This window comes from Anguilla anguilla, chromosome 4 (assembly GCF_013347855.1).
Source record: "Anguilla anguilla isolate fAngAng1 chromosome 4, fAngAng1.pri, whole genome shotgun sequence".
Classification (NCBI taxonomy): domain Eukaryota; kingdom Metazoa; phylum Chordata; class Actinopteri; order Anguilliformes; family Anguillidae; genus Anguilla; species Anguilla anguilla.
Window position 1 is genome coordinate 1,335,611 of NC_049204.1, and position 15,312 is coordinate 1,350,922.

At 48.4% G+C, this 15,312-nt stretch overlaps 1 protein-coding gene across 7 annotated transcripts in view; it reads right to left on the reverse strand.

Moving 5' to 3' along the window:
• Positions 1–15,312, reverse strand: part of nlgn1 (neuroligin 1) — a 232,129-nt gene that overhangs the window by 121,981 nt on the left and 94,836 nt on the right. For 5 of the 7 annotated variants that reach the window (XM_035416131.1, XM_035416135.1, XM_035416134.1 and 2 more), the window contains 2 exons: positions 7,938–7,997; positions 3,427–3,579 (listed from right to left, as the gene is read on the reverse strand). In XM_035416131.1, the coding sequence (XP_035272022.1) occupies positions 3,427–3,579; positions 7,938–7,997 (213 nt within the window). The remainder of the gene's footprint in view (positions 1–3,426; positions 3,580–7,937; positions 7,998–15,312) is intronic. The other 2 variants (XM_035416137.1, XM_035416136.1) reach the window with 1 other exon arrangement.

Here is a 15,312-nt window from a genome sequence, read left to right on the forward strand (position 1 = left end):
CAAAGTCTACAGAGATCCTGGAGACCACAGTAATGGGGCTGGGATCATGCAGAACAAGAGGAACTCCCTCGTGGAGATACTCCTCAGGGAGAGGAAATGCATTCCCTAATTCTACAAACGCTTCTGAGAAACATCCTCCCATGGGTCCCAGTGCGGGAAGCCAGACTCCAGAACGCAGGGGTGCCAGAAAATGGGGCACCTTGTGCAAAACGCATCAACCCAGAGGGCTGCAGTGAGTATGCAGCCACATACATGAAGTGGATAGACATGAGATAATGAGAGAGAGAGAGAGAGAGAGACACTGAAGGAGTCTGCTGCTCTTTTCCTGGTTTCTCCATCACCAATCACCAATGTCCCTCTCTCCCTCTTTCTCCCCACCTCTCTCTCATTTCAGACAATATTGCCACAAACTGCCCAAGGCAAGAGAAATAAACAAGCATGAAAAAACGATATTCAAATACTCTGAGCATTATTAATAATGAATATAAACAACCAAACCAATCACTCAGGACAGGATCAAATGCGTGAGGTTAAGGCTGGAATGCAGGAATACAGGAAAGCATGTGACCCAGCTGACCTCCAGCCCACAGATACTCTCAGAATAGCACCTGAGACACTGTTATGTGTCAGTCATCAAACCGGTGATGTTTACGGGCTCATTAATATAATGTTTTGACACCATCACGATAGTCAATTTACTGACATTCAAGACCTCTGTCTTCAAAATGAAATCGTTTTCTATTTTTTGCAATGTTGTGATTTTATGTCAATATTATGTTACTGCATGATATTTGATTATGCATGTTCTTTTATTTAAAGTCATGATGCTGTATGTTTTATTTATTTTGTGTAATTTTATTATGTTGTCTTATGTTTTTAAGTTATGGTACTGTAAGTTATGCTATTTCATGTAATGTTATGAACTCCACATTATATTATGTTTATGTTATATTATGTTTGTTATATTGTGCGCATATTATTCTGTCTGAATCATTGTCAGATCTCTGCACTGAATATGTGCCTGTTTCCTGTCTATAACTCTGTTCTGATTGAGACTTCATTTTATAATTAATTTTTATGCATTCATGATTTATGAATAATTTTGATTGGACAGGGCATGAGAGAAAAGAGTATCTTAGGTCGCTGTTTCTAAGCTTTTAGTCTTTGTCTGCAAAAGTACACAATTAAGGCCGGTTGAGATGTGTCAGTGGCTTCAAAGGTAATTTCAGACTGTTTGAAAGCATGACTCAGAAACTCAAACAGTGTCTGAAATGAAACCACACATGGTAAATGGACTGCATTTATATGGCGATTTTATCCAAAGCGCTTTACAATTGATGCCTCTCATTCACCAGAGCAATTAGGGGTTAGGTGTCTTGCTCAAGGACACTTCGACACGCCCAGGGCGGGGATCGAACCGGCAACCCTCCGACTGCCAGACAACCGCTCTTACCCTCCTGAGCTACGTCGCCCCCAAACACGGCACCATTTGTCTGCAATGAAACCACACACAGATTTTTTGTTGATCTTCAGTTCGATCGAGGAAGTGCAGTTCCTCAGATGTACATTTTCATATTCACATGATCGATGACAGTCGTTCACAACAGGCAATAACATTCATATCAAGTTTGTCGATGCGCATTACACAAAGCAAAACTGAGCAAACCTGCTTAAGTGCCTGGCTGGCTGATTAAATGCTGAGTCTCTAGAGGCTCGGTGTGAGGTTACTGATGGGTTTATAGAGCTCTCTCTTCCTACCGCTACATGCATCTCCCCATCCCTTCCCCTCTTGAGTAGTTTGAATGGCAGAGCTCATTCTGAAATGGCTCCTGCACTGTACAGGTTTTAGAGGTTATAGCAGGGGGACACAAGGTTTTAGAGGTTATAGCAGGGGGCCACAAGGTTTTAGAGGTTATAGCAGGGGACCACAAGGTTTTAGAGGTTATAGCAGGGGACCACAAGGTTTTAGAGGTTATAGCAGGGGGCCACAAGGTTTTAGAGGTTATAGCAGGGGGCCACAAGGTTTTAGAGGTTATAGCAGGGGACCACAACATGGGAGACACAACAAAGAGGCCGAGTGTTTCTGCGGTGCACAGAAACACAGACAGTGACCTGAGTCGGGCTGCCGGTGGTGAGGGTTCGACTGAGACACAGCAGAGCAAGACGTGCACTAACCGCAAGAGAGCACGTCACCAGTTCAGTTTCAAACCAAACTGAGAAAAAACCGTTTAAACATATAAATAACATATTGCTACATGCATACAGTGTGTAAAAACTCATTATGGCTCTTGCAAAGCTCGGCTCAGTACAAACGCTTAAAATACAGCTTCAAGACACCGACTACAAAAATGTGCCACAAGAAAAGCCGCTCATCACACCTGGAACGACCCCAACAGGAAAGAGCATCATTTACACCCCGATTGGCAAGTCCATTCAGCAAAACCAAGAATACCAGTCAGGCTACCAGTCCGCAGCATTTCATCCACAGCAGGGAAAGCTAAGGATCCAACAAAACAACACGAGTACAAACTCCCACAATGCAACTGAACACAAACGTCTGCCTCAAAGAACGTCTGACAGGGATCTGGGTTTCTGTGGCTGACAATCAGCTCTTTGGGTTGGGCGTAGTTTGGGCCGTCTGCCACTCAACTGCACGAAAGCACGCCCACTCGCACCCTCGGTCCCATACCAGAGGTACAACCAGCACTCATCACTGGCATCCAAGAAATAATCCAATATTTCCTGCTTTTAAAAAAAATAATATATATATATATATATATTTCACACTTACCTCTTAGCAGAGGGCTTCCAGATCTTCTTAAAATGCATAGGCATCCCACGGAGCAGTTCAAAATAAGGCACGTGCCTCACTAGTTCAGTCTCATTCCTCACTAAAATGGCTACCTCATTATGTGCTGGAGACTCTTAACACGCTTAGCCTTAAACATTAATACAACCACGCTTCCCCCCCCCCCCCCTTTCCCAACAAAAAAATCAATATTCTTTACACTGCATATGCACTTTCTCAGAAATCTTATATACGGGCTGAATATCATTTGTGAAATCAGACTGGAAGATGTGGGGAGGTCGTAAAATATCCATGGTTACACATATCCTCACGGTTTATTATGAGCCTAAATCACCAGCCTCCAACCAAACTTTTCTGTGACACGTATCGCTGGTCGCCGGTGAGTGACAGTGAACTGGCACCCTTCACAGAAAGGTAAATCTGCCCCGGGGGGGGGGGGGGGGGGATTTGTTTATTTATGAAAAGAAATGACAGCGTAATCTCATTCGGACCGAAATCGAAGCAGCCTCCGTTGTTTATACACCGCGCGGTATGCATTAAAAAGGCGAACGCACTCTCATAAGATGGCGGAAGGGGGTTTTTTGAAAGGAGAGGCGGCGGAGGCGCCGGCGTCTTACCCAGTACTCCGAGCCGGTAGTTGACGGTGATTACGATGACGTTGCCGTAGCTGGCCAGGATGCTGCCGTCGAACATGTTTCCGGTGCCTTCCATGTAGGAGCCCCCGTGAATAAAGACCATGACGGGCTTGGGGCTCCCGCTCTCGCGGATGTCTGAAAGGGGGGGGGGGGGGGGCACGGGGGGGAGAGAAATAATTAGAGGACAGATTAAGGCGGACAGGCCGAGACTCAGGCTGCACTGCGGCCGGCTCTCACCGCTGGAGCTCGGAGACCAAACCAGAGCCCGGACAGCACTGCACTCATTTCCCAAGCAACATGGGCAACAGGCTCCTGCTGACATTCAATGTCTTTTTTTAAAAATCAGTTTTCCCTCCCTCTCTCTTTTGATGATGTTCTTTTTCTTATTTAGATTAGCATCTGCAGCAACAAATAAAATGAGGGAAAAATAAGACTGTATGCTCATTTGGCCAGTTCATTTATCCTTACTATCCTAACTAACGTGTACTGACTAATGCTTTCAATCTTATTTTTTATATATTATGAAAGCAGATGTTAATAACAGAATCTCTGGGCAGTCCATTTGGCTGGAGTGCGCTGATGTATTTGGACTGAATTTGCTGCACTACAGTAATGTGTTTTCCACATTTTTGTCCAGGATGAGGCAAAACACTAAAAAGACTCCAGACAGTCTCTTGTTCCTTCTAAATTGAAAAAAAAAAAACGATTTAAAAGATCTAGCGAAGAGCAATATGTTCTGGCATTTACGGGGTGCTAAGCATTCCGAGCGAGCATCAGACATTCCCCTAACGTCCGGTGCTCAGAGAGGCGTCTCCAAACGAGGTCTGCCACTAACGAGCGAGGAGCAATTAAAAGGCCAACATTAACATTTCAGAAAAAACATCCACTTTACTCTTCTTCCTTCTTCGCTTTTCTCGTTTCTGTGAGCAGCTCCCCATCCTGTTCCCTCAACACTCGGGTTCCGATTTCTGACTGTCTCTGGAGCCTCCTCACAGAGAGAAAGGAGAAGGAGCAGAGGAGAGGAGGAGAAGAGAGAGGAGATGAGGAGGAGAGAGAGGAGGTGCAGAGGAGAGGAGAGAGGAGAGGAGGAACATAGAGAAGAGAGGAGGAGGAGAAGCGGAGCAGGAGAGAGGAGAGGAGGAGAGGAGCAGATAGAGGAGAAGAGAGGAGGAGGAGAGAGGAGCAGAGAGAGGAGGAGGACAAGAGGAGAGGAGCAGGGGAGAGGAGAGGAGCAGCAGAGAGAAGAGAGGAAGATGGGAGGAGGGAACAAGCAGAGAGAGAAGGAGCAGAGGGAGGAGAGGAGAGGAGGGAAGCTTTTCTTCATCAATCTCACTACCCGCAAAGACCCGTATCTTCTGCATTATAAAAAAAATACATTTGCATGTACGTGTTTGTGTGGTTTGCATGTGTGTGTGTGTGTGTGTGTGTGTGTGTATATGTGTGAGTGTGTGTGTGTGTGTGTGTGTGTGTGTGTGTGTGTGAGTGTGTGTGTGCGTGTGTGCGTGTGAGTGTGTGTGCGTGTGCGTGAGTGTGCGTGTGCGTGTGCGTGTGTGCGTGTGTGTGTGTGTGCGCGTGTGTGTGCGTGTGAGTGTGTGTGTGTGTGTGTGCGTGTGCGTGTGCGTGTGAGTGTGTGTGTCTGTATATATAGTGTGTGTGTGTGCGTGTGAGTGTGCGTGTGTGTGAGTGTGTGTGTGTGTGTGTTTCTGCAGGAAGGGGACATGAACCTCCGTGGTCTTTAATAGCCAAATCAGGGTCCTCACATCTTTCATTCAGATTGATGAATTAATTGTATCACCCCCGATGTGCTGGACCCACAGAAGACCATGAGCAGCCACTGTGGAGCAGCCACACAGAGAGACTGAGAGTAATTACTGGAGCTGACAGGTCCTGCTCCTCCCTCTTCAGCGTGAGGTGCCATGGCAAAACAGCCCATTTAAAAAGAGGCTAAATAATACATTTAAATCCCTAATGCAAAAAGCCTGTGAATAAATTATGTTGAAAGGAGTACTCAAACTATTAAATATCAAATGAACTGAAAACATTAACTGATTAAGTTTTAAAGCTCAGCGCATTTGCGCTGGATATGTGAGAACATGGGACTGGTGTCACAGGCAGAGCAGACAGCTGGTGCTTTGCCACTTCTGGATGTCTTCTTTATATTTTCAACAATCTTTCCAAAGATCACATAGCCAAAATCCATCAGAAGAACAAGTGTATACCAGCTTTCAGGTGGTTAACAACTGAGGCAGCTGTAGCTACTTCAGACAAACACCAGAGTCATTGGCCTGTAGTGATTGACTGATGACACCACAGCTAATGGCTTCCTTCCTGCTGACTTCACAACAGCAAGCAAAACCCGGGTCACATGACTAGATGTCAGAGTGGCATTCTGTCCGTGTCAGGCCTGTGAGCGGCAGCAGGCATGAGGAGCAGATGCCATCTGCTGTGCTGATCCCATCTCTAATGCCCTCGCTACATTAGCCACATTAGCGATAGCGCTATATGTAGTCTGGTGTCCATCTCCAATGCCTTGCCTAGGTTAGCTATACTAGCGATAGCGCTATATGTAGTTTGGTGTCCTTCTCCAATACCCTGCCTAGGTTATCTACATTAGCGATAGTTAGCTCAATCTCCAATGTCCTGTCTATATTAGCTACATTAGCAATAGATAGCTCCATCTCCAATAACCTGCCTTCATTAGCGGCTACATTAGCTACATTAACGATAGACAGCTCTATCTACAGGCCCTCTGGGCAGGGAGAATAAGTTTGAGAGACCGTCCATCCGAGTCAGGCGAGCAGCGAATGGGCTGCGAGCGGCTTTGAAAACAACATCCCGGGGTTCTGCTACCAGGGGTCCGGGACGAGGCGATCCGCCGTTCAGCCGCTAACGAACAGACAGTCAGGCCAGGCAGCTGCTCACGGCGGGATGTCCCAGAGTGCATTTCACCCGCGCGGCCATCCAGAGCCGCCGCAGAAGGACCCCACGCTGCCCGGGGCCGCGGCCCCACAGCGGGGATGCTGTGACGGCCGAGGAGGCTCCTGCCGATCCACTTCCTGTAGAGCAGGGCGCCCCCTACGGGCTCGCACCACGAACTGCAGCTCGTGGCGGTTACCCACGGTTACCGGCATCTCACACGCGCTCCGCGAGCCTGACTGGCTGGAAGTGGGGTCGTTCCGCGCACTCCTGCGGATTCCGTCCTCTTTGGATACACGTGCCCGGGTGCCATCCCAGGGGGCCAGGGGTGGATTCCGTCCTCTCTGGATACACGCGCCCGTGTGCTATCCCAGGGGGCCAGGGGTGGAATCCGCGTCGGAACGCCACATTTCCAGACCTGGTTTCTGAGGTGCGAGTGTCGATGTGGTCGGTGATTCGGCTCTGGTGTTCCAGCACCGAACTCCCGCACGCAGGGCCCGCGTTTGGACCCGTCCTCAGGTCCTGGACGCCGTCCGCAGGTCCCGTCTTCAGGACACCGGGCGCGGCAGCGAAGCGGTCTGTCAGAAGGACGTTCCCTTTTTCTCTCCGCCCTCTCAGCACGTTCTGGGAGAGACGGGCGGATAAAAGCTCGCTTCCTGGAGGAGATTCCCGGCCGAGGCTGCAGTTTCCCCGGCATATTGTGTCCAACATTAAAGAGGATTACCCCTCCGGCTGCATTTCTGTACCCAGTTAACTTGCGGGGCAAGCAGGGATTCGGCTGTGCATTTCTACAGGCTTAATCTCTCCTCTACGACTCACCACAGATCAAAGATAACAGGCACTTCTCTGTCGACTCTTTCATTATGATCATAATTAAGCTGAGGCTTATTATTGTTTTCATATTCCCATGATTCCATTTAAATATGCCTTATTAAGCTATTGTCACTCTGAAATATTAAACTGGAATGTGGAATTTCCAGTATAGGTGAGTTGATGAAAATAATAATAATAAATAAAACTGTTTAAACAAATGCATGTTTTCATTCTTTCCCTCAGGCCTAGGAGCTCTGACAGAACAGAGGAACACACCATGTTGCTTAGGAAACTTGTAAAAGTGCTTCATTACATGATTTTAACACAATCAGGTGAGTCGACATGTTAGTGCTGATTTGGACAAGGATTCTCCTGTAGGGTTTTCACTGTATTTTAAAAAATCAGAAAGGACACTAAAATCATGCAAAAGGAGGTGTTAAGAATTGATAAAGGGGTTGTTAGTCAGTTTAAACTCTTTGGGGGGAGGGGTGGGATGCAACACGTAAAAATATAAACATAAAATAGAATTCAAGCAAAAAAACCTAAATTAGGTTTAGTTACAATTAAGTACTCTAGAATGACGGGAGACAAACATACTCTTAGAACATCAAGCAAAAAGGACAAAACACATCCAGCAAAAAATTAGGAAGAAAAAAAAAACTCTTCACTTTCAAAAAAAGGACAAGAAATTTAAGAAAAGCAAAAGAAGAAAAAAATTGGAGGGTTCCTGGTCATGCATATCAGTTTGGCGTCAAAAAAAATACCTTCGTCCTCAGCACCGTCATTATCACTTAAATCATCGTTCTGTTTCTTTGTAAGGGGACCTAGGATCAAGAACGGAGAAACAAGATGGAAACAGAACATCGAAGAAACACACAAACCTGGAAAAAAAGCTGAAAAGAAAATCTCTTAATTGCTTTCGCTTTTTAAAAATCACATCTGTTTCAGACAAAAAAAAAAAGAGAAGAAGAAGATAGCAATCAGACGATACATTTGTGGACGTGGTAGGCGTTGGGCTACCAAGAAGCACAGAAAAAGAAAACAGCCTAAACTTTGTTCAGAAGCAGACCCCCCGTATAAAAAGCGTTCTCAAAAGCATTTCCTGCCCACATTCCTCCACAATTCGATTTTAAGAATTTAGACTAATTGCAATCCCAGAAAAAATATTATGAACAAATATTATGTTATGCTGAAACACAACACTCTCCCCATCCACCCCCACCCCTGCAACACTCAAACAGGGTAATTATCCTGGGACACATAATTGAACAGCATTGTGTTACTACCAGAAAACCTTTGACCACCTACTGCTTTATTATTTTCGCATTACCATGACATGATATGAGCTGAGAGTTATTGGCTTCAATATTAATAATCGTAACAAAGCTGAATGGTGAAATTAGTGTGTCAGTTTAAAAAAAATAAATTTGGATCAGGAAGGGCAGCCCATGAAAATAAGAAAGAGCCGTTAGGTTCTGTCGCACGGTGAAAACGCCAAAACCACAGAATGCAGTTAAAACAGCTGTTTGAATATAACGCGCAGCGAGTAAGCTCGATATCACAGAATGCAGTTAGTACAACAGCTGGAATCTCGTGCACGGTGAGTAACCTAAATATCACAGAATGCAGTTCGATCTGTTGTTTGAAGGGGGGGGGGGGGGCGTAATACTTAAATTATAGGTACACAAGCACCCTGCCAATATGGAGATGGAAAAAAAGCCATTTAATTAGTTTTATCCAATAAATGGGGGGATGTGTTAAATGTTTAGAGGCTCCATGTTAGTTTTTTTTTTTGCTCATTTACAAAAACAGTAAAGCAGGAAGTGAGTCAAAGAGCGCAGCAGACTGGCACTAACGGCGAGGGGCTAACTCCTGCGCGGCGCTGAGGAAACTCCGCCCACACTGCAACAGGCACACTTCAACCAATAAAAAACAAGTGCCAAGAGACACGCCCACTTTCATGCACGGGACTATCCCCCAGACATTCCGGACAGAGGGGATGATGGGAAAAGCGGGGGGTGGGGGGGGGGGGGGGCTGGGGGCGGATCGCGTGAGAATGTGCGCAGTGGCAGAGCATTATGGAGGATGCACAGCAGAGGCGCACAACCAATCCCAGCATGCAACAGGGCGAAGGCACAGAGGACGCACACCACACCGGACAGACAGACAGACGATGAAGGATGACAAGCGTCTGAAAGATGGAGAGCATGCATTTTATGCGTTCGTTTTAAATCGCGCCCATTTTTCCTCTCATCTCCTCTCCCAAGATGAGGACTGAACTACTGCAGCCATGACAACACCTTTCTGTACTGTACCAACTGCAGAAAAACACAGAGGTTAGTGCAAACGGTTATTTCTGTTAGAACAACAACTAAAAACTTAGTTGAAATTGAAGCAGAAATACTAGAAGTTTGTATTAGATGCACACAAAACACATTTTTACACTTAATATTTTATTGCTTAACAATGGTTTCCATCATATTTTATAGATTTATACATTGCATCGAAGGCCCTTTAAAAGGTCAGGTGACTTACACATTACCAAAAGAGAACTTGAGCATTTTGTCAGTCAAAGATGGCACAGCCATGCACTGCTGCATGCTGAAAGCACACCGGGTAGTTAGATTCTGAAGAAGCCAGCCTTAGGTTAAGAACATAAATAAATCAGAATGTACAAGAACAGGCCTTTCAGCCCATCTCAGCATGTCATTTAGCTACATTATCAAACACTGAACCAACCTGGACTACAACACCCAGAGGGCTCCTGCACAGAGTATCCAACACTGAACCAACCTGGACTACAACACCCAGAGGGCTCCTGCACAGAGTATCAAACACTGAACCAACCTGGACTACAACACCCAGAGGGCTCCTGCACAGAGTATCCAACACTGAACAAACCTGGACTACAACACCCAGAGGGCTTCTGCACAGAGTATCCAACACTGAACAAACCTGGACTACAACACCCAGAGGGATTCTACACAGAGTATCCAACTCTGAACCAACCTGGACTACAACATCCAGAGGGCTCCTGCACAGAGTATCAAAAACTGAACCAACCTGGAGTACAAACCCAGAGGGCTTCTACACACAGTATCCAACACTGCACCAACCTGGACTACAACACCCAGATGGATTCTACACAGAGTATCCAACACTGAACCAACCTGGACTACAACACCCAGAGGGATTCTGCCTGAACTACATGACCAGAAGAGTTCCATGCATTGACAAAAAAATAAATAAATAAATAAATATTTCCTGATATCATTCAGAATTTACCCTTTAATGAATTTCCACCTGCGTTCACCTGTTCTGCTAACAGCACTCTACATGAAAAATCATTAGCAGTTTAATTTGTTAATCTGTTTGATTAATTTAAAAGCCTAAATCAAATCCTACTTAGTCGATTTTGCCACACGGAAGAGTGCTCAGATACCACATGGGTTCTGAACTAATCCACTGCTACCCTAAGAATTATGAGCAGAATAAAATGTATCCCTACGTACAGGTTACTAGCTTTCAGCTTTCTACATTTTCAGCACAGTCACAAGGTCTTGTGCTTCTCTTGGGATGGTAACCTGCCAACAGAACCACAAAAGAAGAAGAAAGGGTGCTTTCAGCCCTAGGAGCGCTTGACAGGGATCATGGGAAATGTAGTCCCATTACCACACCATCTTCCAGAGCTGTTCCAGAGGTGTGTGGGGGCTTTAGGAGATAATTGCTCAGCGGAGTAGATAAGATAAACTATCACAATGCTACAGACACTGACTAAGGCATATTTTTTTTTAGCGGGGGCATGAGATGCAGACTGGCTGAGTCTAGATTGATTTGTGATTCATGATCCATTATATCTGAAAGCATCTTTTCATAAACGCTTTTTTAACTTTCCCTCCCTGTCGCCCCCACACTGATCTGTATTTCCCTGAATCCCGCTGAAAGGCCGCTTATGGCTGAGTTACAGCGAGCTGCCCCGCCCCCCTGCCACCCCGCCCCATCCCCAAACACACCCTGCCACCCCCCCCGGCCCCATCCCCAAACACTCAAACACACCCTACCGTCCCCCCCGTCCCATCCCCAGACACACCCTGCCACCCCTCTGGCCCATCCCCAAACACACCTTGCCACCCGCCCCCCACCCCAAACACACCTTGCAGTCCCCCCCCGGCCCCATCCCCAAACACTCAAACACACCCTACCATCCCCCCTGTCCCATCCCCAAACACACCCTGCCATACCACCCCCCACCCCCCTGCCCCATCCCCAAACACTCCAACACACCCTGGCACGTCCCTGCCCCATCCCCAAGCACACCCTGCCCCCCTATCCCCAAACACACTCTGGGCCACAGAGCTGCAGCCAGGCAGGCTAATTAGCACTTAGCGCCAGATTGATTTCGGATAGAGAGCAGACGGCCATTTCCACACATCAGCTGAGTACTGTGGGCTCACCGAAATGGAAGCAAAGCCAACGTGTTCCGGTCGAACATCTGACCTCTAAAAAAGTTCATTTATTTATTTATTTTTTTAAACACAACGCTCCAGAAATGAGCGCAGGCCCCGAATTTAACGCTGATTTAGGCAACATTCCGCAAACATTCCGTAATCCACGGAGGTCGAGCAGTGCGGAAACACAGCGATGTGACTCACACACACTCAGTAGCCCGGGAGATCGGTGGCTCCCCAAACGACTGATTCAAAAGCCAGATGGAAGCCAGGAAAGGGAGGCAGTTATTCCAAAAACAAACAAACAAATAAGTTGCATGCTATTACGAGCGGGTTACAAAACTTTGTGCCTTCCAAATGCCGCCCAGCAGGCCTGGAAGGCAAACAGACAGCCCACGAGGAAGCCCCAAACCAGCGGAACGCTGACTCACCCAAGCGCTCGCACAGACACTGTGGGGAGCCCAGCAGCAACCGCGCTAATCCACAGCGCGCCCAATGCTAGCTCTGATCCACAGCGCACCCAATGCTAGCTCTGATCCACAGCGCGCCCAATGCTAGCTCTGATCCACAACGCGCCCAATGCTAGCTCTGATCCACAACGCGCCCAATGCTAGCTCTGATCCACAGCGCGCCCAATGCTAGCTCTGATCCACAACGCGCCCAATGCTAGCTCTGATCCACAACGCGCCCAATGCTAGCTCTGATCCACAACGCGCCCAATGCTAGCTCTGATCCACAACGCGCCCAATGCTAGCTCTGATCCACAACGCGCCCAATGCTAGCTCTGATCCACAGCGCGCCCAATGCTAGCTCTGATCCACAGCGCGCCCAATGCTAGCTCTGATCCACAGCGCGCCCAATGCTAGCTCTGATCCACAGCGCGTCCAATGCTAGCTCTGATCCACAACGCGCCCAATGCTAGCGCTAATCCAAAGCGCGCCCAATGCTAGCTCTGATCCACAGCACGCCCAATGCTAGCTCTGATCCACAGCGTGCCCAATGCTAGCTCTGATCCACAGCGCGCCCAATGCTAGCGCTAATCCACAGCGCGCCCAATGCTAGCTCTGATCCGCAACGCGCCCAATGCTAGCTCTGATCCACAATGCGCCCAATGCTAGCTCTGATCCACAGCGCGCCCAATGCTAGCTCTGATCCACAGCGCGCCCAATGCTAGCGCTGATCCACAGCGCGCCCAATGCTAGCGCTGATCCACAGCGCGCCCAATGCTAGCTCTGATCCACAGCGCGTCCAATGCTAGCTCTGATCCACAACGCGCCCAATGCTAGCGCTAATCCAAAGCGCGCCCAATGCTAGCTCTGATCCACAGCGCGCCCAATGCTAGCTCTGATCCACAGCGCGTCCAATGCTAGCTCTGATCCACAACGCGCCCAATGCTAGCTCTGATCCACAACGCGCCCAATGCTAGCGCTAATCCAAAGCGCGCCCAATGCTAGCTCTGATCCACAGCGCGCCCAATGCTAGCTCTGATCCACAGCGCGTCCAATGCTAGCTCTGATCCACAACGCGCCCAATGCTAGCTCTGATTCACAACGCGCCCAATGCTAGCTCTGATCCACAGCGCGCCCAATGCAAGCTCTGATCCACAGCGCGCCCAATGCTAGCGCTAATCCACAGAGCGCCCAATGCTAGCTCTGATCCACAGCGCGCCCAATGCTAGCTCTGATCCACAGCGCGCCCAATGCTAGCTCTGATCCACAACGCGCCCAATGCTAGCTCTGATCCACAACGCGCCTAATGCTAGCTCTGATCCACAATGCGCCCAATGCTAGCTCACGTTTAAAACTCAGCAAGAGGGGCATCGGCAATTTAAGAATGCACACTGGGCACTGTTTCTCTTCCCTCTCTAAGAAGAGACTGATCTCACATAAGGAGACCACTGGGTTAGATTCTGCACTGTGGCGGAACTGAGCACTAGCACTAACGCCTATGCAGAAGGACATAGTATAAAGGAGGACATTCCCTGAATCCTGTCGGCCCAACACAAGACAAGTCTCCACCGAAACGTTGCCTCTGTGATCCTGGGGCTACATGCAGAAGATGAACTACAAGGTTCTGCAACCCTCCTTATGTTGCCTCTGTTCTGGCCAGGCTGGCCACTCCTCAGCTCCATGCCCAATAACGCCTGCCACAGCAGGATCCAGTGCTACCTGTACGGAAAGGTATCCAAACAGGTGAGGCTGAGGGCAAAGGGAGTGCTGCTATCCTCTGCAGCAGTCTGCACAACACGCGAGAGAGAGAGAGAGAGATATCTCCCGGTGCGTTTGAGTCGTTAAGGCCAAATGATGAACACGCTCAGATGTTTCACGCTATTCAAGTTTCATTTATTAAAGTTTGACAAGGCAGGGTACAGCAGTACAAAAACACTGTTTTTAAACAGCGAGTCCCGAAATGCGTAAAACAACAGCGATCAACATCGTAAGCGAAAAGCACCCGGCGCGCGTGTCAGGGAGCTGCGTCAAACGCAGGACAGGTCTTTGTTTTACACGGAACCAGTAAGGCGTGCGCCGGCCCCCCCTTTCATCTCAACGAATCATCACAGGAGGGCCTCTAATTCCGACATGTGAGGGGAAAGTATCAAAGGCCTCCTCTTTGATGAGTTCAGACCCGGGATATTCCGCGGCTATCACATGAATGCGCCGCGGCCCATATTCTGTTAGTCTTCATTTCACAATGGCGGCCGGATGAAGGAGCGCTTCTGGTTCATGCGTATGTATGCGCCAGCGGAGGGCGCCTCATGAATATTTTACTCGCCTCACACCGCTGACATTCTCCGGGTTGCCAGACAGTGTGCGGAAAGCCCCATGAAAAAGATCTGAAGCTGCTTTCAAATATCAATGCTGAATGTCACAAAAGGCGGGTTATTTTCTCAGAACCCCCCGAGGAGAGCCCGGAGAAAATGGGACCCAAATGTCAAGACGGCTTTGGGTGGCGCGGAGGCCACAGCTCATTAGAGAGCCAAGTGACAGTATTTGAGGCAGGTAACATTTGCAGGGATTTCATTAGTACCTGTCAGACCGAAAACAGGCCACACTGGCAGAGTGACTAACCCTGGGAATGAGTGCAAGCCAGCCAGGACAGGTAGGAGGACACCTCTGCTGACACACACACACACACACACACACACGCTCACATACACGCACACACCCAAGCACATGCACACACACACACACACGCACGCACGCACACACACACACACCCACACATGCGCACGCACACATACACGCTCACACACACACACACACACACACACATGCGCACGCACACATACACGCTCACACACACACACACACACACACATACCCACACATGTGCACACACACGCACCCGAGCACACTCACACACACACAGACACACACACACACGCTCACACACGCGAGCACATACACATACCCACACATGCGCACGCACACACACACAAGCTCACACACGAGCACACTCACATACACAGACACACACACACACGTACACGCAAGCACACACGCTCACACGAGCACACTCACACACATGCACACATGCGCACACACACATACACACACACGCACGCACGCACGCATGCTCGTACGCCCACACACATAATCACATGCTCACACACACGTACGCATGCACACACAGGCACCCACACACACACAAATGAACAGGATTAATCAGAACCATCTCTTCCACCAGCCAG